The 22,247-nt window shown below is 43.9% G+C and overlaps 1 protein-coding gene across 1 annotated transcript; it reads right to left on the bottom strand.

Annotated features, from left to right (window-relative positions):
* Positions 1 to 12,227: 12,227 nt before the first annotated feature.
* On the bottom strand, positions 12,228 to 20,354 carry VIM (vimentin). The gene is made up of 9 exons (XM_079302889.1): positions 19,701 to 20,354; positions 19,494 to 19,554; positions 15,507 to 15,602; positions 15,207 to 15,368; positions 14,592 to 14,717; positions 13,692 to 13,912; positions 13,554 to 13,597; positions 13,065 to 13,150; positions 12,228 to 12,587 (listed from the first exon to the last, which is right to left on the bottom strand). Exons 1-9 carry the CDS (start codon positions 20,240 to 20,242, stop codon positions 12,546 to 12,548), a joined length of 1,380 nt encoding a protein of 459 aa, XP_079159015.1. The 5' UTR covers positions 20,243 to 20,354; the 3' UTR covers positions 12,228 to 12,545.
* Between the last annotated feature and the right edge of the window lie 1,893 nt (positions 20,355 to 22,247).

Raw genomic sequence — 22,247 nt, forward strand, 5'->3', positions numbered from 1 at the left:
TATTTATGTCCTGTGTGATGGAGACCATGCATGACCTGCAAATAGGCAGTATTTACTGTCCCTGAAAATGGCAGTTTATCTCTTGCTTCTGTTTCTCACACAGCTTAATCTGTGCTTGGCTGGCTATGACATAAAGCACAACTGGACAGTTTAGATATATAGTACTATTATTATAAATTTAAATTACAAAGATAAAAAACATCAAAACATCAAGGAAAGAATTTACCCTTTTTGATCAGCTTTTTTCCTGCATTTTCTCACTATTAATTTTAAACCAGAAGTGTTTCTTTCGTTCTGTAGTAATCACCCATCTCCAAGAAGTGAAAATACTCTTGCAAAACTAATAAATGAGAATCTATTTGCAAAGATATTTATTTATGCGCCTGGCACTTCAGGGGGCTTAGAGGGTAATCTCAAACTGTGAGCTCTGCCCTGTGTAAATTTAGAAGCAATTTTTCTAAATGTCAAGTATTTATTACATGAAAAAAACATTTGGAGTGTAGAGCAGGTCCCCAGTGAAATACACTGCATTTGGGGAATGACTTCTTGGATGAACAGAAATAACATTTGAGAGATGAAAAGCAAATTGTCTATTTGAAATTGCTTTGTGTACATGGAAAGGAGCTTGAAAAAAGGTAGAAGACCAGTTCAGTACTTTGTTTTGTCTCATGCATAAAATAGTGGTTTTCCAAACCTTTATAACCTTTATACCAATCTGTCTTTTCTCATGCTGCAGCACTTCTACCATGTCTGCTTCCCCTTCTTACCCTCATATCAGATCCAGCAGGCTCCATTCTGACCACAGAATGCAGAATTTATTCTTGTAGGATTTTACCCACATAATGCCTTACCATAAATGTCCACATATCTTTAAAGTGTGAAGCAGTGAAGTGCAACTCTCCAACTGGAGCCTAATGATATGGAATATAAGGGACACTGATCTATTGTCAGAAGCCTGTGATGGCTGTTTTGCATGGAAAGGTGAGAAGCATCAGAAGCAAGGGAAGGAAAAATTGAAGGTGGTCTTACAATGACATCAGCCAGCTCCCTCAGTACTCAGTGGTACATCCTCTTGAGACTCAGGGGTTTATGTATGTCCAGTTTGTCTAAGTGTTCTCTGACCTGATTCTCTTCCACCAAGGTACAACTTGGTCCAATCTTTCATGCTGGTCTCTGGGGATTCCTGAATTGTGTCTTTTTAGCAAAGGCTGAGGTGAAGAAGACATTAAGTACCTCAGCCTTGTCTTGTGTCACCAGAACACCTGCCCTTTTCAGCAGCAGGTCCACATTTTCAATAGTCTTCTTTTTGCCCCTAAAGTATTTATGGAAGCTTTTCTTGTTGCTCTTGACATTCCTTGCCAGAGTCAATTCTGGATAGCTTTGACTCTTTCCTAACCATATCTGTTTCCTCAAAAGGTGTCTCTACCTTTGTCACAGGTTACTTGACCCTATTCTACTTTCTGCATGCTTCATTTGAGGCCTGAGTTTTTCCAGGAACTCCTTAACAATACACACAGGTCCCCTGACATTTTGCTTGACTTCCTATTCTTAGGGGGGATTGTTCTTAAGCACAAAAGAAGGTGATTGTTGAGTATCAACCAGCTTTCTGGACCTCTCTTCTCTTTAGGCTTCTACCCCATGGGACTCTTTCAAGTGGATCCCAGAAGAGACCAAAGTCTACTCTCCTAAAGGCCAGGCTGGGGTCTTGGTGTTTGCCCTGCTGTCTCCTCTCAGGACACTCAGCTTCTCCAGCTCTTGGGTCACTGCATGTCCGTGCTCTCCCTCCAGCAGATGATGGTATGGTTTACAGTCTGCTGTGAGGACCAGAGACAGAGCATGGGAGGCTGTGAGGGCCTTATCTACTTGTTCTTCCTGATAGAGTAGACACCCTCTACATCAGGCACCTCCTTCCCCATGGGTGTGCCTGGTACCTTGGGCTGGGGCTGCTCCATCTGTCATTCCACAGCAGCCTGTCCTGCTCCTGGCTGGGGGAGGTGGGACAGGCCATGGTGGTTAAGTCATTCCCTGTCATCCCATGTGGGGAGCACCTACACTGCTTTGTTCATCTGATGACAGTAAGTCAAGGTCCTGTGGATAGAAGTCCTATGTTTTATTAGTCCATCCAATAATGCTGGGGGGAATGACAAACTTTCATCTGAAAGCTTTTCTTCATGTCTGAAAGAGATGCTGTGAAGTTCAAAACCCATTGCTCCAAATTCAGTTAGGTACACAGGAGCTCTACTACCTACAGAGGAAAAGGCAGCTAGAGAATTATGGGATAAATAAGAGAAAAGTGAAAAAAAGGACAAGAGAGACAAGTAATTTACAGCCTGTGAGGAGAGTGGAGAGGTTAGTGTTGAAAGGGTAAAGCAGCTGCATGATATATACACAAAAATAACACCAAAATAAATCAAAAAGCCCCAAACAAATCCTACTAGCCAGAAAAATGAAATGCTGATTAGACACAAAGGTACTTTTTTGAGACACTTTATGTCCTGGTTTTATGGGGGAATGGAGTTCATTTTCTCCCTAGTACCTGGTACAGTGCAGTGTTTTGGACTCAGGATGAAAATAATGTTGATAACACACTGATGTTTTGGTTGTTGCTGGGTAGTGCTTGCACTGGGCCAAGGATTTTCAGTGTTTCATGCTCTGAAAGTTAGGAGATATCTGGGACAGAGAAGAGCCAGGACAGTTGAGGAAACTGGCCAAATGGATATTCCACACAACAGAACCTCATGCTCAGGATAAAACTGGGGAGAGTTGACCTACAGGGGCAGAGCTCAGCTCAGGGATGGGCTGGGCATCAATCAGCTGGTGAGAAATTGTATTGCACATTACGTTTTTTCTCCTGGGTTTTATTCCTCTCTCTTTTCATTTTGTAATCTTCATTTTTTCATTGTAATTATTATTAGTAGTACTAGTAATATTTTATACATTATCTAAATTATTAAACTCCTCTTATCTCAGTCCCTGGCTTTTACTTTATCTGATTCTTCTCCTCATCCCATCAGGGATGAGAGGGCAGGGAACAAGCAAGTGGTTTTACTTAGCTACCATCTGAGGTTAAACCATGATACCATATTAACTGAGAACTGCCCACTATCATGCTGAAAAGCCTTCAAGAAAGAGGAAAAGAAAAGGAAAGGGAAAGGAAAAAAACTCAGAAAAGCACCAACCAAGTTTAAAAGGACAATGAAAGAACTGCTAGAGCTTGACATAAGTCATGTCCAAAGGGGAAACACAGAAAAATCTGGAAGTTGAAAAGTAGATCTCTAATGATATGCATTAAATACCTATTTAAGTGACAAGTTGCTAATAAAAAACACTTTCAGGCACATCCAAACCATGTCGTCTGCCAGAAATTCAGTGCAGCTTCAAGTGAGATAGTCAAGAAGCAAAAATAAGAAAAACTTAGATGAGTTCAGCTCATTAAGGAAAAGGTGAAGGAGCCCCTTGAGACAGATGAAGAACAATCTCAAACTGAAAAGGTTTTGAAACAAATCAATACATTGACAGGTAAGAAGAAGGCAGAACAGCAACCATCAAGCAGCTCTGCAGCAACTCAGCATGAAACTGCTAATTTGTGACCTGCAATGCATCTAGTGTCAGAGAAGCAGACAATGGCAGGGGAACTTCAGACCCTCAAAAGATACTCCAGCATGATCCTGAAATCTAGAGAGAATAACACTAATGTTTTTACCTGGCAAGATCAGGAGGAACTGTGAGAGCAGCTGTGCTGGGTAGGATTCCACATGCATTTTTTTCCCAGGGAAGTCACATATCACAGATGTGGTGGAAACCTCTATAGGATTACACAAGCTTTGTTCATAGGGGTGGTGCATGTGGAAGGTTTTGTCAAAAAATTTTGAGTAACAATAACTTCAGATTTCTAAGAGATACAAAGGTCATGTTCTACCAGTTTTAAGCTAGAAGGTGGGAAATGACAGAAATAATGCAGAGTCTTCACTGTGGAAGGAAGCTCTCAGTGGGCTGCCACAAGTATACATTGGACTTTACCATTCAGTACATTCCCCAGGGACATAGCCAAGGCTGTCCAGCAGGTTGACAAAAGAAAAAAGGGCAATCAATATTAATGCTGAGCTCAAAGATGCAGGTATTGTGTTCCTAGATAACTGGGTGATCAAACAGGGAATGAAAATTTAATGTCAGTGACGGCAAAGTAGGGGGAAAAAATAACTCATAGCTGTTTGTCCTTAGGAAACAGATCTTTGAGTCACTTTGGATAACTTTCTGAAAACATCAGCCCAGTACTGAGCAGTGATCAAAAAAGTAGATAGGATGTTTTTACTGACTGAGCACAAAACAGGAGTTCTCATTATGTCACTGTATTGTTTCAGTGCACGTTTTGAAGATCACATGTTCTTAAATAGATCATAGCAGGACTAGAATGAGGAGGAGACTGATGAGGATTATTAGGGTTACAGGATAATGAGAAGGCATTATAAATGTTGAAATATGCAAATACGCTGGAAGAGACCTAATAGAGAATCATAGACAATATTTTGGGTTGGAAAGGACCTTAAAGATCATCTAGTTCCAACCTCCCTGCTGTTTGTAGGGATACCTTTCACTAGACCAGGTGCTCAAAGCCCTATCCAACCTCTCTTTGAACACTTCCAGAGAAGGGAAATCTGTCGAATGAGGGATAACATGGAGAGAATTGAGCACAGGGTGATTATTTACCAGGTTTCACAATACAATAACACTTGGAAAGTCAACAAAATGACCAGATAAAAAGGATAAAATAGTCAAAAGTCAATGTTCTTCCCTGGTGTACTGTCATATAAGAAATACACTCTGTTAGAAACTAAAATAAAAAAACTACTCAAATCACATCAGACAACTTCATCAATGGTCTGGATAAAGCCACTGGCTCAAAAAGCTCCTGAATTTCTCTTTGCCTTAAAGTAAACGCTGTTCCAGGAATTGGAGCCCTGTTTCTTATGCCCTTTTATCCAGCAAACCCTGTAGGAGGCAGGCAGATCAGTGGCCTGACCCAAAATGGCTTTTCTTACGTTGTTGTAGAGCTCTACTTGAAGAGCTCAGGTTGTTGTAGGGCTTTACTTCCCCTCCCCATCTGCCAGGCCACCACTTTCTATGGATCCTTTTTATGACTAGTCAGTATAATTTGATACTGTGAAGCTAAGTTTTCTGTAAGAGGTGATCCTTCCCTTCTGCACTGCCCTGGTGAGACCCCTCTGCAGTGCCATGTCCAGTTCTGGGCTCCTAGTGGAGAGAGATGGATGGACAGGAACAGGTCAAGCCAAGGGCTTTGAGGACAGTGAAGAGCTTGGGGTACCTGAAACACAAGTGGAGCAGGCTGAGAGAGCTGGGACTCTTGGGCCTGGAGAACAGAAGGCTCAGGGGGAATCACATAAATTTACATCACATAAATACCTGGTCAGGAATACCAAAGACAAAGCCAGGCTCTCCTCAGTGGTATCCAGGAGAAGGGCTTGATGCAAAGGGCATGAAATGAAAACTAAGAAATTCTGTTAGAATATAAGAAAAAACTTTTTCATTTTGAGAGTAACTGAATACTGAACAGGATTTAGCCATGATAAAAACATACCAGTGCGAGAATTTCACACTCCAGGCCCCTACTAGATCACTTTTAGCCTAAAAGATCACAGAAAGTACTTTGTGTGGTACAGAAACACTTCACAGCCACCCAGCTGTAGGGCAGTGAGAGCTGAGAGGAAAAGTCAAGGGGCAAACCTGTCATGCACTCCAGCAAGCATCATCAAAGAAGGACTGATGGAGCAAAAAGTATGTTTGCAACTACTATCTGAAATTTGCAAAATAAACTTTTAAAATGTGATTGTAATGGTTTACAGTAGCTGGGAGCCAAGTTATGTTTGCAGTATTTAAACAATAACTAGAGATGATAATGGAAACCTGGTCTCCACACAGAATGCTTCAGACAGCAAAAGCTCCCCACATTACTCAGTTTTCCTTGTATTATAAAACTGATTGTACAAAAGGGCAGAGATCTTCTGGCTCATACATTTCTTGAACACCCATGAAGTCTATAAGGTGTCTTAACTTGGGAGATCTGGGCTTCAAACCCTCCCCTTCATTTGGAAAATATGGACTTTGAATCTGGGTCCTTCTCAGATCTTGTATATGGCCTCTACCCCACTGCCAGGTAGAGAGACACACCCTCCATCTGAATTTCTGCAAGATTCTTTGACTGAGTCTGGCCCAGATGGAGCTCACTATCTTCACAGCAGCCCTGGGGTCCTGTGCTTAGGATGTGTGACTAAAACAGAGTTGATGGTGCACTGGTATTTTGACTAAACATGCCTGCAAGGCTTTCTCTTTTCTGACCCATCAGCAAGTCTGTCTGAGGGTAGGAAAGACACTGGGAAGGAACACAATCAGGACAAATTGCCTGGATTGGCCAACAGTATATTCCACACCATACAACACCCTGTGCAATCAGCTCAATCACCAGACTGAGCTAAAGGATGAATAAAGACTGAGGTAAAGGACAAAGAAGGCATCCAAGGTGGTCATTGTTCAGAGACCAGGTGGGCCCCCATCTGGCTGTGGGGCATAGTGTGACATTGCCTTTATTTTTCCTGGAGTTTTCCTCCAATTTTTTCTTCACCTATTGTACTGCCTTTATCTCCACCCACCAATTTTCTTACTTGTTTTTTTCCTTTTTTGCCCCCATCTCACTGGCAGTGGTAAGGACAAGCAAGCATTTCTGGAGGTGCTTGGCTGCTGGCCGAGTTCAACCCACCACGCTTCTCCATCCTGAAAATGCATTTATACATTCTGTCTGTCAAGTCTGGGGCATGTCCCTGTCTCGCTGACAGCAGCAGAGAACAACTGCAGGGCAGCTCCTGGAGAAAGCAGCATCTCTCCCTTTGCAGCCCGACCATCCACCCCGTGCCATTCCCTGCAGAAACGCTCCTTGCAGGCTGTCTGTGCCTTGCAGTTCACATCACCCACCACAGGGAGACAGCTGCAATACATCTCTGGGAAGGAACCAGCCCAAAATGTCAGGCTGAGGCGTGTGTAGGGAAACTATGACACACCTCTGTGCAGAGATGTGGCTGCTGTGGATTTGCCCTTTCCAGAAGCAATGAGTTTGGTTGCTATGGACAGAAACCCACAAGCAACTTTTCCCTGTGGCCAGCTCGTGGGCTTGGGCAGTGGCCTTGGTCTGTTAGCCAGAGCACTGCTGCCCTTAGTGCAGAAAGAGGGAATGTGGAGTGAAGGATGCAATATGCTGGGGACAGGAAAAAATTCTTGTGGCTAAGGTAACTAACTCTACAGTGTTGGAGACTGATTTTTCCATCTTTGTGCTATAGCTTTCCTGGCTGAGAATTTCACTTGAGTTGTGCTTTATATTGGTAGTCCATAATTTGTGAGCTTCATTTTGTGGGGACCTAATCTGAAATCTAGACTGGGAAATACCTAGACCTGAAATCAGTAATTGCCTTAAAAGTACACAGTGCTAAACCCCTTCCTAGTGGACCCTGGAGACTGGCTTCCACTTCTGATCTTGACTGCTGTGCTCCATGGCCCTTGTCTCAAACAGGGCTGACAATGCCTCACCTCCTGCAGGAGTGTTGCAAACGACCATGAAGAAGAGCAGAGCGTGGTACTCTAGAATAAATTAAAAATTCAGAGTCTTGAAAGCAGATAAACTTGGGAAACACAAATGCGGGAGATCTGAAATGCTCTAGCAGTGAGCAATAGTGATTCCTGAAGTGCTGTTGAGAGTGTGCACTCAGTAAGACAAGGTCCATGAACCTGCAGCTCAAATCCACAGGATTATGCATGAGCATGAAGAGACCAAATGAAGACTGAATATAAAATTTTATTTTTGGCACTTCATAGTTCTGCATGTGTGACTGCACTCAAGTAAGTGTCTCAGAGTAGTCTATTCTATGTAAATTACTTTAAAAGTTTTGGCAATATCCAGGCTTCCCCTGTGGAAGGATTTTATAATGAAAATCTCTAATACTTCTTAGGGCACCAGCAAAATTCTCTATCCAGCCTCTCAACTGTTCATCCTCTCCAAAGGGAATTTATATCCTCTGGATGCCTTTCCTTCCAGTGGTTGGCATAAGCAAGCCCTGACCAGGAGCAGGTCCCTCCTAATACCAGGTGTGCTCCAGCAGGACAAAATCTCCAGCAGCATTGGATCCTTGGGGACTGCCTTCAAGGTGGGGATGTCAGCCACAAGGGTCTCCATGCTCCATGGATGCCTAAAGGTCATTGAGAATTTACAGGCAACGTTTAAATGACTGACTAATGGGAAAACAGACCAGTCTCAAAGTGCCCAGTAACCCATTTACATGTGGGACCTTGCACCTGCAAATAGGATGGTGAATGTGAGCCATGTTAGTGCCCTGATCCCAGGTGCTGGCCTAAACTGATGGGATTTGGTGCAGACCCCAGCTGGGAAGTTTCCCAATGGGCTGGGATGAGTGGTTTCCTACCAGCAGTTTTCTGAAGGTTCCTTTGGAATGGATGCTCCTGTGGCTGTGCCCAGACCCCTGTCAGTCTGGCCAGCTGGCAAAGCCAGCCCCCACCATGAAGGATGGCTTTCCACCAAAGTGTCCTGAGCCATTTAACCTCACAGCTGAACATTCTGAACCCCAGAGCAGTCTCATGGGTGTTTCCTCCACACACTTGAAAAAATACAGATGTTCCCACCCAGAACAGTGTGGCACCAGTGAAAGCACCAGATTCATTTACAGATGTAACAGCAGAGAAGAGCCAAAGAAGGGAGGGGAAGGGAGAAGGCCAGAGCCTTCTTCTGGGAAAAAGTGGAGAACTCTGAGCCAGGTAGGTGGTTCAACAATGAAATATTGGAGAGGAGAGGAGAGGAGAGGAGAGGAGAGGAGAGGAGAGGAGAGGAGATGGAGAGGAGAGGAGAGGAGAGGAGAGGAGAGGAGAGGAGAGGAGAGGAGAGGAGAGGAGAGGAGAGGAGAGGAGAGGAGATAAAAGAGAGAAAGAAAAAAAGAAAAAGAAAAAGAAAAGAAAAAGAAAAAGAAAAAGAAAAAGAAAAAGAAAAGAAAAAGAAAAAGAAAAAGAAAAAAGAAAAAGAAAAGAAAAAGAAAAGAAAAAGGAAAAGAAAAAGAAAAGAAAAGAGAAAGGAAGGGAAGGGAAGGGAAGGGAAGGGAAGGGAAGGGAAGGGAAGGGAAGGGAAGGGAAGGGAAGGGAAGGGAAGGGAAGGGAAGGAAGGGAAGGGAAGGGAAGGGAAGGGAAGGGAAGGGAAGGAAGGGAAGGGAAGGGAAGGGAAGGGAAGGAAGGGAAGGGAAGGGAAGGGAAGGGAAGGGAAGGGAAGGGAAGGGAAGGGAAGGGAAGGGAAGGGAAGGGACATTTGCTGTATACTAAAGCAGACCAACTGAACAGAACACAGAAGAACTGTGTTAGCTACATGTTCCCAGGGGTTTGGAATATGGAGTTTCTGCTAACAGTTTCTGTGTTTTGCAATATTATTAAAATAAAATTAAAAAAAAAAAAAAAAAAAAAAAAGGAAAACAAGGTTCTGGCTATATGAGGCAAAACAAACAAAATATGAGTGATCTGGAGGATTGTTATTGCTGACTGTGGGAACAGCTCACATATTTGGAGGCACTCATATGTAAGCTCACAGGAGCAGCTTGAGGCTCATTGGAGGGCAGGGCAAGTGCTTGGCCACCACTGGGGCTGCCCCACTTGGTGCAGCTGCTGCCTGCAGTTATTAGGATGTGAAATACAGCTCTGAGCTCAGCTGCTGGCTCAGCACTAAGCAGCTTCCAGTAACTAAATACCAACATAAGGCTGGTGCCCCTGGATCAAACACTGAGAAGTTTACACAGCCACTGTCCACTCTCCTGTAAACCATGAGGGTGCTCTTGCATTCACAGGGGTGCAAGTTTTTGAGGTTTCTTGCAATCTTCTTATCCCCTTGGCAACTTGGTTTATTTATTTTTATTTATTTTTCTATTTATTCCCAGCACTGTGATCTCTGCCACATGCTTCTCTGTATTCTGAGTAAACCCAAACACTGAAGAGCCAAGAATAACTCCTTTGCTGCAGTCAGTGCTTGATATAGGCACTTCTTTTATCTACTGAGTGAAGCAAAGACAACAGAAAGCACTGAGCCAGGTAGCTGGTGGCAGAGTGGGAGCCTGAAAGACTATCACAACCTCCAGAGGTCAATGTGCATTTCAAAAAGCACACTGTGCTGTGGGTCTCTGCCTAGAGCCACAAAAGGTGCCCACCATCCCCTAGTGGAGCTGGCTCTCCCTGCCCATACACTGCCAGATGTCATCAAACACAGGTCTCACATTGCTTTAGGGGCAAGAAATTACACTTAGAATTGGCTCAACTTTGTCAGTAACTAGAACCAGCGAAAGATTTAAGTAGTCTGCAACAGGCAGGACATCAGCCCTTATTCCACTTGTCCTGAAAGGCTGTTGACACTCATGCCCATAAAGTGCTCAAAATGAGATATTACACATGCCCAGAGCTGTTATTATCACAGGAAATGCTTCCCATGAAAGCTCATTTGTGCTTTTTTAAATCAGTCCAGATGGTGTCTGTAATTTCTGCAATGTGAAGAAGGCTGTGCTCACTCTGTTTCTAGTGAGACTATCCTATCCATCACATGGTCAGCCAGGTTGAAGCTGCTCTGCAGCTGAGGCCAAAGCTGTGGCTGATTCTTGAGTCCAGGCAAATGCCTGACCAGCTGCAGGACTGGGAAGCACATAAAGCACCAAGCTGGACAGGAATATGTCCCAGCCTATGGATATACTTGTATCATCAGCCCATGTTTGGTGTAACAGCAAAAACGAAAGCTCCCTCTGCCCTGATGGGAAGTGGGAGGCTGGAATTGGAGAGGAAAGTGGGTTAAGAACAGCACCATGCCTTGTTTGAAAATGTAGGTGCTTTCTGCTGAGAGGAACAGCTGCAGCAATTCTCCCTGGGTGGCTCAAAGATGCAAACTGCCCTCCTGCCCAGGCCCTACCTTCAGGTTACAGGATGCCTGCCTGTGTGCTGGAGTTGCAGAGGGTTTCAGCACACCCCAAGCACTGCCCACCTCCCCCTTCAGTATCCTGGCTGCAGGACTCCTAATCTGGTGCTGCCAGCAACTGGGATGAGAAAAGCAGCCTCCTACTGCCCCCACACCCCCTCTAGAGCCTGCACTGCATCCAGTTAGTCACATGCCTGAGCAAAGCTAAGAACAGGATGGAAAAGGAGTGAATTGATTTCATCCCTAGCAGATGGAGATTTCTTACAGCTCAATTCCTAAATGCTAGCAAGAATTTCTGTACAACCTGAAAGTACTACCCTTACCCTGAATGATATCCACACGAACAGAAAAATTTCAGTTTGCAGTTACTTCAGAAAATTTGTACCTCAGTGGAAGTTTACAAGAAGCAGACTTTACAGAAGAAATGCAGAACACAGTAGCTACTTTCATGGGGCTCTGCTGTGGGTCTGTATTGTGTTTGAGAAATATGTTGTTCTGCAGAAGAAAATAAGTGTTCAGGGAGAACATCAACTTCCTCTACTGCCTCCTGGAAGACTATGGCAAGGCAGAGTGGAACTGCCTTGTTCCCATTCTGCTGCATTTACATTTATGTTCAGTAGAGAACACCAAGCATGGTGGCTCTCCTTTTTTAAAAGGGGTTTTTGAATACTGGAATTGTCAGCAAAAAGGCAAGTTAGTCTCTCCTAAGCCCCGCTCCAGCCAAAGCCTTCATGTAGCTTCTGCAATACCAACAAGCCTTTGGGAACTAGCTTTTCTTAGAAAAATAAGTTAATGCACCAAGTCAGCTGTTAACTTTGCAAGGTGCTGTCTGAGATAAGAGCTCACATGAACTATTTCTCTGCTGCATAGCTACTATGTTCTATAAAGCCAAGTTTTAAGGTACTTCAGGCATTCTGACATTTAGTAACTGCATTAACTAGTATATGGAAGCAAGATTAATTTTTATTAGCTTGAAGTATCATATTTTATTCAAGTGATAAGAAATATCATAATACATTATGCATCTGCCAGTTATAATCCATTTTAATTGGTTCCAAAACCTAAGCAGTAAATGAGTAAGACAGTTTATCTAGTTAAACTGAAAAAACAGCATTCCACACAGCCAGTACTAGAGATGTCAACCGTATAATAATTCCAGCATTATGTTGTTATGGCTTTCCAGAAAGTCATGAAATTAACAAATTAGAACACATCAAGAGCCATTTTCCAAAGATTTATTGAAGTAGCGACAGGTTGCTCATACTGTGCTGGAAAAAGCAGTTTTATTGAATTCAGATACTTAAAAACAGTATTGCAGCACAAGATATTGCTATTTGTAAACTAGACTCCATTGTAAACTCTAATCCTTCAGGGAGAGTCAGTTTGCAAGATCTAAGACCTATTTCCTAGCATAATCATCTTGCGCTCATGGAAAAACTGCAGAAAGGCACTTGAAAGCTGTTTCTTCCTTTAAGACATGGACTTTTTCAATCTTGCTGGTAAGAATTTCTCCTTTTTATGCATCTTCACTTCAGCTTTACTCCAAGTCATCGTGATGCTGGGAAGTTTCATTAATAACCTAATGAAAAACAGAAACACTTGCATTAAGTTTTAATGTTTTTAAGAAGTGGAACATCGACTTCCAAAATGTGAGTAAGTGGGTATCAGGTCTCACTCATGAGAAATTCTAGTTTGAAAATAGCATACAGAAACCATTCAAGTTTTATTTACTTACACCAGCAACAGCATCTTATCCAAAGCAAGCAAAGAATCTCTGTTTACTGCCACATGTTTTCCTATGGAATCTTTGAATCTTTTGAACTTAAACACTCAAGATGCAGGTAACAGTCACAAACTTTTACTATCAGATGAATTTCGATTTTTTTTTTTTCCCAGAGAAACCTGTTTGGTATACCTGTATGTTCACACAGCTTGGAGTGCCAATTGCTGTTCTACTCAATACTTACTACTACATACAAGTTGCAGTAAGCAGTAGGCAAATTTAAGAATTTAAGGTAGCCAGCTGTGATAGAAATAAAATTAAAGTTACACCAACCTGTCCATCTCTAGTTTCCACGGTCTTAATTAGAAGTGTTCTCTTTGAGTGAGTGTCAACCATTGGCTGAGACTCAATGTTGGTTTCTGCAGAAGAAGATTTATTATTACCAATAGTCTAGATGAATTGCCTCCTCCAAGAAATGAGGTGTAACAGATTTTAGAGTCTACTTTCAGAATCCCAATTTAGTATACAAAGAAGTCTCCTGCTCTGAATAAGCCAGGTCTTCTACCCTTTTTCTGTGCCCCTTAAAGCAGTTATCCAAACTAATTACTTTCTATGTAACAATATTGAAAAATGTGTCCAGGAACAAAAGAGTTGCTACCATCCAAGATTAAATAATTGCAAATACTGCAGTTAGATCCAATAAGAGTGCTCACAACCAACTGCACTTACACAAGTTCAAAAACCAGCATAAAAGGAACTAACCAGAACCCTCATGGTAATGATATAGCAAGTGCTTAAAGTGAAATAGCAGGAACAGCTTACCTCTCAGGTTCAAAGCAGCAAAAGTTGGAATAGGCATGTTAATCCTGAAGGGGAAAACAGAAATGGATAAAATCAGACATGGGTATAAAGTATCTACGAGTAATTCCTGGTTTTAGAAAAATGTCTGCATGTGATTACCTGCTCTCTTCACCCTCCAGCAGTTTTCTGTAGGTGGCAATCTCAATATCAAGAGCCATCTTTACATTCAGCAGGTCCTGGTACTCGCGGAGATGGCGAGCCATTTCTTCCTTCATGTTCTGAATCTCATCCTGCAGACGGCCAATAGTGTCTTGGTAGTTAGCAGCTTCAACAGCAAAGTTCTCCTCCATCTCACGCATCTGGCGCTCCAGGGACTCATTCTGGGAGAGAACAGTGAAATCAAGCATTGCTGCAGCTCAGTCACTCCTCCCCACCCTCAAGACCCTTAATATTTTCAAGAAGGAAAGTTGTGCTACATTTGCATCCCTTCGGAAAATGCCCGGATGTGTCCCAAATTTGTCATCTCCTTATCTTCCCTTTGCAAAGTCAAGAAGGGTTATTCTGATGGATGATCTGAGGTGTGCCACATATGTGCTCTACCAGGTGGCAAAGCCAACCCAACTCATGCAGTTCAACTCAGCATTCAGGCAGTCCTTAGTAGAGATTTACAGGTGTGCTAAATACTGTTACATCCACTTCAAGCCTGTCTGTAAGGCAGTCATGTTCTAGCAACTGCAAAATTTGCACCTTTCACTGCTCCTCCAGGTTTTTTTTACAGCTTTAGCTGTACCTGACAGACAAGGCATAAACACTTCCAGAAAGAGCTAAATAAACAGCGAATATTATAGCAAGAGAGTGAACTTATTGTTAACAGCTTAAGTAAGACTAATTCAGTGTATCAGTTTATCCAGTACACTGTTGTGCATACACACAAACTGAGCCCACAGCATCCTTTTCAAAAAGTACTAATATTCTGCTGAATGCATGGCAGATCACCTGCACTCACATCCAAATGAACAATTAAACTGCAATGAAGAGCAGCTGCTGCCTTGTACTTACGCTTCCCTTGAGAGCATCGACTTCGCAGGTGAGGGACTGGATCTGCCTGCGGTACTCGTTGGCCTCCTGCTTGGCTTGGCGCAGGGCGTCGTTGTTCCTGTTAGCAGCTTCAGAGAGATCTGCAAACTGGAAAACCCACTCTGGTCAGCACAGCACTTCAACACAAGTGGTGAAATAGCCTTCTGTGGACACAGCAGTTGAGGGCAGCTGAAGGGATTACAAGGGTTAGCACCTGAAATGCTTGAATATTAATATTACTCTTCAAGTGCCTCTCCATTTCTGAATGTTATATTAGATTTCATAGCAAACTTTCATACTGGTTTCCCTACCCTGTATATTTCCCACCTTTTCACCACTTTTTTCACTCGTTCCTCCAGTACTTCATCCAACATCTGCTTTCAGATACAAGCATAGGAAAGACTCACAGACTGCACCCCTTACTTTGTTACTGCAGTTATGGCACAAAATGCTTTCAGTTGTACCCTTCCCCGACTAGGATTTAAAAAACTTTGTGTCATGGTTATGTTCATGTCCATTAGAGAGAGAGGGAACAGCAAGTGCTAAAGCAAAGCTGTTAAACAGAATTAGTTCCAGTGCCTGATGCATTTTACTTACTTTGGACTTGTACCACTCTTCAGCTTCCTGAAGATTCTTAGCAGCAACACTTTCATACTGCTGGCGAACATCACGCAGGGCAGCAGTGAGATCAGGCTTAGAAACATCCATATCAATTTGGATGTGCTGTTCCTGCAGCTGGGCCTGCAATTCTCGGATTTCCTTAGAGAGAAGCAGACACTCAACGTTATTGCACAAAAGCACACAGATCATACACAGGTGGGGACTCTGGGACAGAACCAGCAAAGAGCTTCTGGGCCAGACAGTCTGCATCCAAACAGACCTCATTTCTCAGCTTACCTCATCATGAAGCTTCTTCAAGAAGACAATCTCCTCTTGCAGAGACTCAACTTTGCGCTCAAGATCAAGACGTGCCAGAGAGGCATTGTCAACATCCTGACCAGAAAGAAGAATGATTCATAATCTTAAACTGATGGAGAGAAGTGTTACAGCAAGCTCAGCAGCATACAAACTGATGCTACATCTGAGGTTTTTGACATGACAATAGGAAATCAAAAGCTGAAAAAACCTTTTGGTCACCTCTTGCCTTAGCCTTAAACAATTATATGCACTTTTATTGTGAATTTGATAACTATACCACTTATGTTGATTATATCATCATTGCTAACATGCTGCTAAGCATGATCAAGAGCACACAGATCACAGTGGATGTAAATCCTTCAGGCACTTGAGTCAGAAGTCAGCTTCTAGCTTGACTACGCTGACAGAGTTGCAATTTGTAAACTTCCACTCTTTTCAGTGGGGCTGAAAAGTGCAACACATGTGCCTTCATGCCTGTCAGTGGTGAATAAGCACAGAGCCCCTTAGGCCCACAACCCACACTTTAAAAGCATACTTGTAAAGCATGTATAAGAACTGCAGCATTCACTTAATGCAAGTCAAAAGACCTCCCTTGAGAAAAAGAAGGTATGAGCATAAACAGAAACTGAGCAACTCATCATTGCCTACACCCTCAGCTGCTGGCAAAGACTCTACCTTTTGCTGGACAGAGATAGTCTTAATCAACAGCAAAAATTCATTTAGAGCATAACAGAAGACACGTCATGAATGTTACAAGGGAGCAACCTGAATTAGTTCAAAAACATAAGACTAAACATTGATTGGCAGCTTCCTACATTTTGAATGTGTAGGGCATTTAGTTTGCAAAGGAGAAGATTGTTCCTTTCACATTAGTTACATACACAGCCACATGCTTGTGCTCACAGGGTATTAACACATCAGGTTCTCACAGCTTACTCTAAAGCTATTTTGGATTGCCCAAAGAATAAGCACTCCTAATCAGCAGCTCTCTTTATTATGGCACCTTTGAAAAAGGGAGTGTTTTCTTTAGACTCCTAGAAAACCTTTCCTTGGATCATTCCTACTTTGGGGTAAGTTCCTTGCTCCAGAAGAATTATTCTGTTTACTTTATCCAGCAAAAAACCCCTTTTGTGAGTCATCCATAACTTTTCTATCAATTCCAGTTTTACACCCACAGTTCATATCAGCTCTGTTTTCCAGTTCAGGGAAAGAATTTCCTAATTAATTTGTTCTCCTCCCCCCAAAACCCCTCAAGATCATTCTGGCAGAAAATTGCATGGCTATGACCCAACAAGTTTACATAATTGGCCAGACATCCAAAGATTTTCCACAGGATTTTACCAAAATCTTCATCCTGAAAGCCATTAATTTTTTTTATAACAACTGAATGGCTACAGGACTTTAGGACCTTATAGTAAATTGAAAGCAATTTAAACTGAAGACACTTGCAATATGCTATCATTTTTGTATTCCCTATCACTAAGACTCAGTATTTCAGTAGTTCCCAGATGTGTGAAGAACCACATAAATGAACAGACTACTTGTAGCCTGAATAAACAAGTACAAGTCATAGCTACTTGCAGTTGGAGTAGGCACTGATTTTATCCTAGTAGATTCTTCAATGCACATACTCTGCAGAGTTGAGTATCCATGTTTACTCCAGACAAACCTCATGTGAGCCAGGACCTGACCTGTTAGGCTTGTCACAGGTCCAGGACCTATTCCTTACTTAAACCAGCTGGCAAAGCTGCAGTAACTTTCTCACTAACTGTGATACTTGTCCTGCTCCAAAGGAAAGTTCTCACTGAACTTTCACATATACTTCATGCAGTGCACCCCCCAGCACATGAGTAAAATCACATCTTTGCCCAGAAGAAATAAACTGAAATTCAGTACATATGAGCTCAACAGTCTCTGAAACAGGCAACTTTTGGAAATAAAAGCTCAAGTTTAAATATTCATTCTTTATTTTAAAATACTGAAGTATGCTACTGCTCCATCAAGTAAAAAGTACTTTGATGATACATGAGAACAGCAAACCATCTGCTGAAGTACTCCAAAACTATACAACTTTCCAGTGGAAAAATATGATTTAATAGAAAATAGTGTATTGTTTTAAATTGGAAAGCACAACAGGATACTTCAGCTTCGTTTTTCTGTGAATTTAATTTCACTTTCAGAAGAACAAAATTTGCATTGAAACAGATTTAGGTTTCAAAACCTTCATGTTAACTCCACCCTTGTCAGTAAGGAAAAATGAGGTATGAGTGATGTTCAAATCAAGCACAGCAGTTATGTCTTGAGTGGATTTACTGTAGAGTTTCCACAGACAATCTGCATTTCTTATGCACAAGCTACAGTTCAGGAGGTTAAATTGATCCAATTCTGACTGTCCTGCATGCACACATCTGCTAGAGACTGAGCTCCTGAGTGACCCCTTTCAAAAGTACAGGGAAGAGCTGGATAATGAGTGTGGGGTATGCACACCAAGCCAAGCTCACTTTAAAGCCTAGAGCCCTCCTAAGATTCACCTGGAGTACAGACATGCCTAAAATGCACCAATTAAATATGAAAGTTCATGTAAAAGCCAACCTTCTTCAGCTGAATTCAACAATGAATCAGAGTAGATGAGGTTCCCTAAAACTCAAGTTAAATGCTCCTTCATAGAACTTCACACTACTTTAAATTGTCTTAGCACTCGGGGAAAAAAAACAAAACGAAGCTTAAACTAAGGCAGTATCCCAAAATATTGTTTAAAACTTCTGTCCCCAGAAGGTCCGTGGAGACTGAATTCCCAGGCTCTGAATGGGAGTCAGTGTTTCAGTTTCCCCACACTATCTCTTGAACACACCTGCTCTCCTTCAAGGACTGTAAACATACTGCAGTCAAAAGCCTTTCCCAGGGAAATGCTGACAATCAAGTGCTGATTTCCTGAATAGTGACTTCTGTTAATGCCCACGAAGAGCTCTGAGACAAAGTCAGCCTGTAGCCAGCTGCCTGGTGATAAAGGCAGTCACTTCCAGTCTGGAAGAATGCTAACAATGCTGTTTTACACCAGGAGTTTTAGGGAAGAGACCTTGTTTTGAGAAGGCACATTCCAAAATATCTCTTAGTCCAAACAAGGCTTAATCTAAGTTGAAAGCTGCTTTTGCACAAGTGAAAACTTGAGCTTAAGAATTTTTGAATGCTGTTTGCACAGTTGTTTCTGGTTGTCATGTAGATTTACTTTATCGAGATAACATCACAGCATCCTACAAAGTCTAAACTCTAACATAACTTCTTTCCTAGGTTAGCATCTTCGTTTTACAGAGGATTAGATTCCACGTTCTTAATGGACACCCAGAGGAGACAAACTCGATCCTGTGACCTCGCCCCAAGAAACATATTGTCTACTTTCTGTCATGAGACAACACCCACATGAAAAAACCTTAAACTTGAAACTGTTGCTCAGTAATGCAGTGACCAGTGATTCATCAAAAAGCAGTTCTGTTTTGCACAAAAACTGGCCCATAACAGACACATTTCGCTAGAAATGTTCCCGCACCATTACACATTTAGTAAGAATGCAGCCCACTGCGCCCCCCCTCCGACACAAAGGGATCTATTATTTCAATCTGCTGCCACCACACTTGCCATAATGCCTGTATCTGCATTCCACGGTGAATCCCATAGAAACCATTAATACCCTTCAGCCAAGCGAGCAGATGGCCCCCTTTCACTTTTATTGGATCGGAAAGTGATTCCACGTTGGGGCGTTTTTTCTAAAACGGGCTAGACTTGGATAAAGCAGGACAATAGTTTCCCTCCCCTCCCCTCCGACAGCAGCATCCCCCTAAAGAAAACACGGAGGGCCCGCGTGAGAACTGACGGATCCCTTTGTGCAAGGAAAGCAAACCCGCGCACTCCCACCCTCCGGCCAGGCACAGGCGCCGCCGCCTCGGCCCCTCCCTCTCCAGCACCGCTAACCTGTCTGAAGGACTGCAGGGTGCTCTCGGCCTCCTCCCTCTGAAGCATCTCCTCTTGCAACCTGGAAAGGGCAAGACAGCGGTGAGGAGGGAGCGGGGGTCACCCAGATCCTGCCGCCTCCCGGTGCGGCTCGGGATGCTCGGGGGACAGGGCGGGGGAGGCAGCGGGAGCCCGGCAGCCCGAACCCGCGTCCCCAGGCACACTCACTTCTCCCGCAGCCGCATGATATCGTCGGCGAGGTTGTCCCGCTCCACTTCCACGCGTGCCTTGTCGTTGGTGAGCTGGTCCACCTGTCGCCGCAGCTCCCGCATCTCCTCCTCGTACAGGTCGCCCAGGCGGGACGTGCCCTTGCCCTTGAGCTGCTCCAGCTCGGCCAGCAGGATCTTGTTCTGCTGCTCTAGGAAGCGCACCTTGTCGATGTAGTTGGCGAAGCGGTCATTAAGCTCCTGCAGCTCAACCTTCTCGTTGGTGCGGTTCGCCTTGAACTCCGTGTTGATGGCGTCGGCCAGGGTGAAGTCCACGGAGTCGTGGAGCCGCATGGGCGGCATGCTGCTCCGCAGCCGCACCGACGTCGTCTTGGTGGCGTACATGCCGCCGGGCGAGGCGGACACGAACCGGGCGCTGCTGGGCCGCAGCGCGCTGCCCAGCGAGTAGCGGCTGCTGGACGTGATGTACCTGGTGCCGGTGCTGGGGCGGCTGCCCCCGCCGAACATGCGGCGGTACGAGGAGTTTTTCGTGCTGATGCTCATCGCGGCGGCGGCGCGGGCTTTGTAATCCGGGAACGGAGCGGGGCGAGCAGGGTGCGCGGCTGAGAAGGGCGGTGGCCGCGGGCTGGCCCCTTCTTATGGGCGCCGCGAACCCGCCCCGCCGGCCCGCCCCGCTCCGCCCCGCCCGGGGAAGGGGCGGTGGCCGCCGCCGCACAAAGGAGGCGAGCGGGCGGCTGGAGCGAGGGGGCGGCAGCCTGGGCTGGGTCCCCGGGGGCTGGCAGGTTTCCGCCGGGGCTGCGGGACGTGGCAGGGCGGTGCCGCACCCCGCAGAGGGGCGCGGGGAGCGCGGGCTGACAGCCACAGCAGCGGCATCTTCAGCGGGAGCGGGCGCCGGGCTGCCCCTCGCACCTCCTTGTCCCTCCAGAGTGAGCGCGGTGGCTGCGAGAAGCGCTTGGCGAGTTTAACGTTATGCCACAAGCCTGGCAAAATACTCCGAATAACCTATTAAAACCCCTCTTCGGTATGATGTATATATATCTTTCTAAGAACTTTTCATTTCCTTTTGAGCTCTCTGAAAGAGTAGGGTCAGGGAGAAATTATGCTAACTATTCACAAAGGGCTGCCAAGTGTTCAAAATGAACAGCCAGGAAAATAATATATGTGTTTTCTTTAGCTGCTTCCCATGATAGAAATCTCAGTTCCTAAGCTTAAGACACAAACTTTACAGGTTAAATGTGTTTTCCTTGTAGCTGGGTAAGCAAGGCTTAATTCTGCCATTATTATAACAGTGATCCCAGGACTAACTTAAGATTTTCTTGTGTGGGCAGTACATTATTGAATTTGCTGCATCCAGGATCTTGCTCCTAGGACAGTAGCAGGCTTGATTTTAACAGAAGTTTATTTCTCCACTGTTGCTTATTGAAGATGACAGAATCTCTGCCATTTAGATAACTTACAACTTGAGTGGCCAAAGCACTACTCACATCCTGAAATTCTGCACCAATGCATCAGGTAAGGGACATCTTTTTCCTCTTCAGTATAGGAAGTGAGTGATATATTGTAGAGGTATTATCTGTAATGCATTAACTTCAGCACTTAGGGGATGCAAACCCATTCATTTTTGATTCTTTTTAGCTTGCAATCCTGCAGGAAGAAATATCTTCACTGGAAATTCTGATTAACCTGAACATGAAGAGTGGGTAGAGAAAAAGGTAATCTTCACACCCCAATTCAGAGATAGCCAACTATTGTACTTCAGGTAATGTACTTCACAAGGAAGAATGTGAATCTATATATTTTATTAAAGATCTTGTTTTTTTTGAAGGAAATTCTGCTTTGCTTTCATTCTGTTGGCAATGAGAAGTGCAGGAATGCAGTTTGTATCTAAATGTAGGTCCTTGAGGTTTTTATTTCTATTGTTCACTGGAGCCTAGTCAAGCAAAGGAAGCTGACAAGGTTGAGCTACTGAAGTGCTTGCAGCATAAGTCCTGGGCTACAGCTCATTCCATTCACCCACTGAATAAGAGGCAGAGGTCACACAGCATTCCTGAGGCTAAGGGTTCCCGAAGCCCAGCCTGGACACTGTTGTGCTGCCCAGCCCTCTCAGAGCTCTATTTAAGCCATCAAGTTTGAGCTGTAAGCCTTTGTGAGCCCTGGCACAGAAGTACATACTTGTTCTATGAGTGGGCAAAAAGCAAAACAGCACATAACCAACAGTCTCATGGATTAAAGATGCTGTACTGAGAAATACTGATAGCTTTAGTAGACTGTTGTTTTTTTTAAAGATGTGCTGGTGCCCCATCTGTTTTTCCTAACACAGCACAACTTACACTTCACAAAACCTTCAATGGCACACATATGGAAGAATCATCCTCATTCAGAAAATGCTTTGCCCCTAAAATCCAAGGTATTTGTTTTAGTAAATATGACCCACCCACTTCATGTTTCAAGTGTAATTTCCTTATGTTTATGTCACTGCTGCCATATGTGCTGTTGGCCACCTTCCTGATTTCTGTGTCTCACTATGAAATATTCAGATACTGTTGGC

The sequence above is a fragment of the Erithacus rubecula genome, assembly GCF_903797595.1.
Source record: "Erithacus rubecula genome assembly, chromosome: 3".
In the NCBI taxonomy this organism is placed as follows: domain Eukaryota; kingdom Metazoa; phylum Chordata; class Aves; order Passeriformes; family Muscicapidae; genus Erithacus; species Erithacus rubecula.

What these genes read in the sequence shown, in the direction of transcription:
- VIM (XM_079302889.1), bottom strand. Translation starts at nt 20,242, where the DNA reads ATGAGCATCAGCACGAAAAACTCCTCGTACCGCCGCATGTTCGGCGGG. An exon ending in ATCATGCGGCTGCGGGAGAA is followed by an intron (nt 19,555 to 19,700) that starts GTGAGTGTGCCT and finishes TGCCCTTTCCAG; the next exon opens with GTTGCAAGAGGAGATGCTTC. An exon ending in TGAAGAAGCTTCATGATGAG is followed by an intron (nt 15,369 to 15,506) that starts GTAAGCTGAGAA and finishes CTTCTCTCTAAG; the next exon opens with GAAATCCGAGAATTGCAGGC.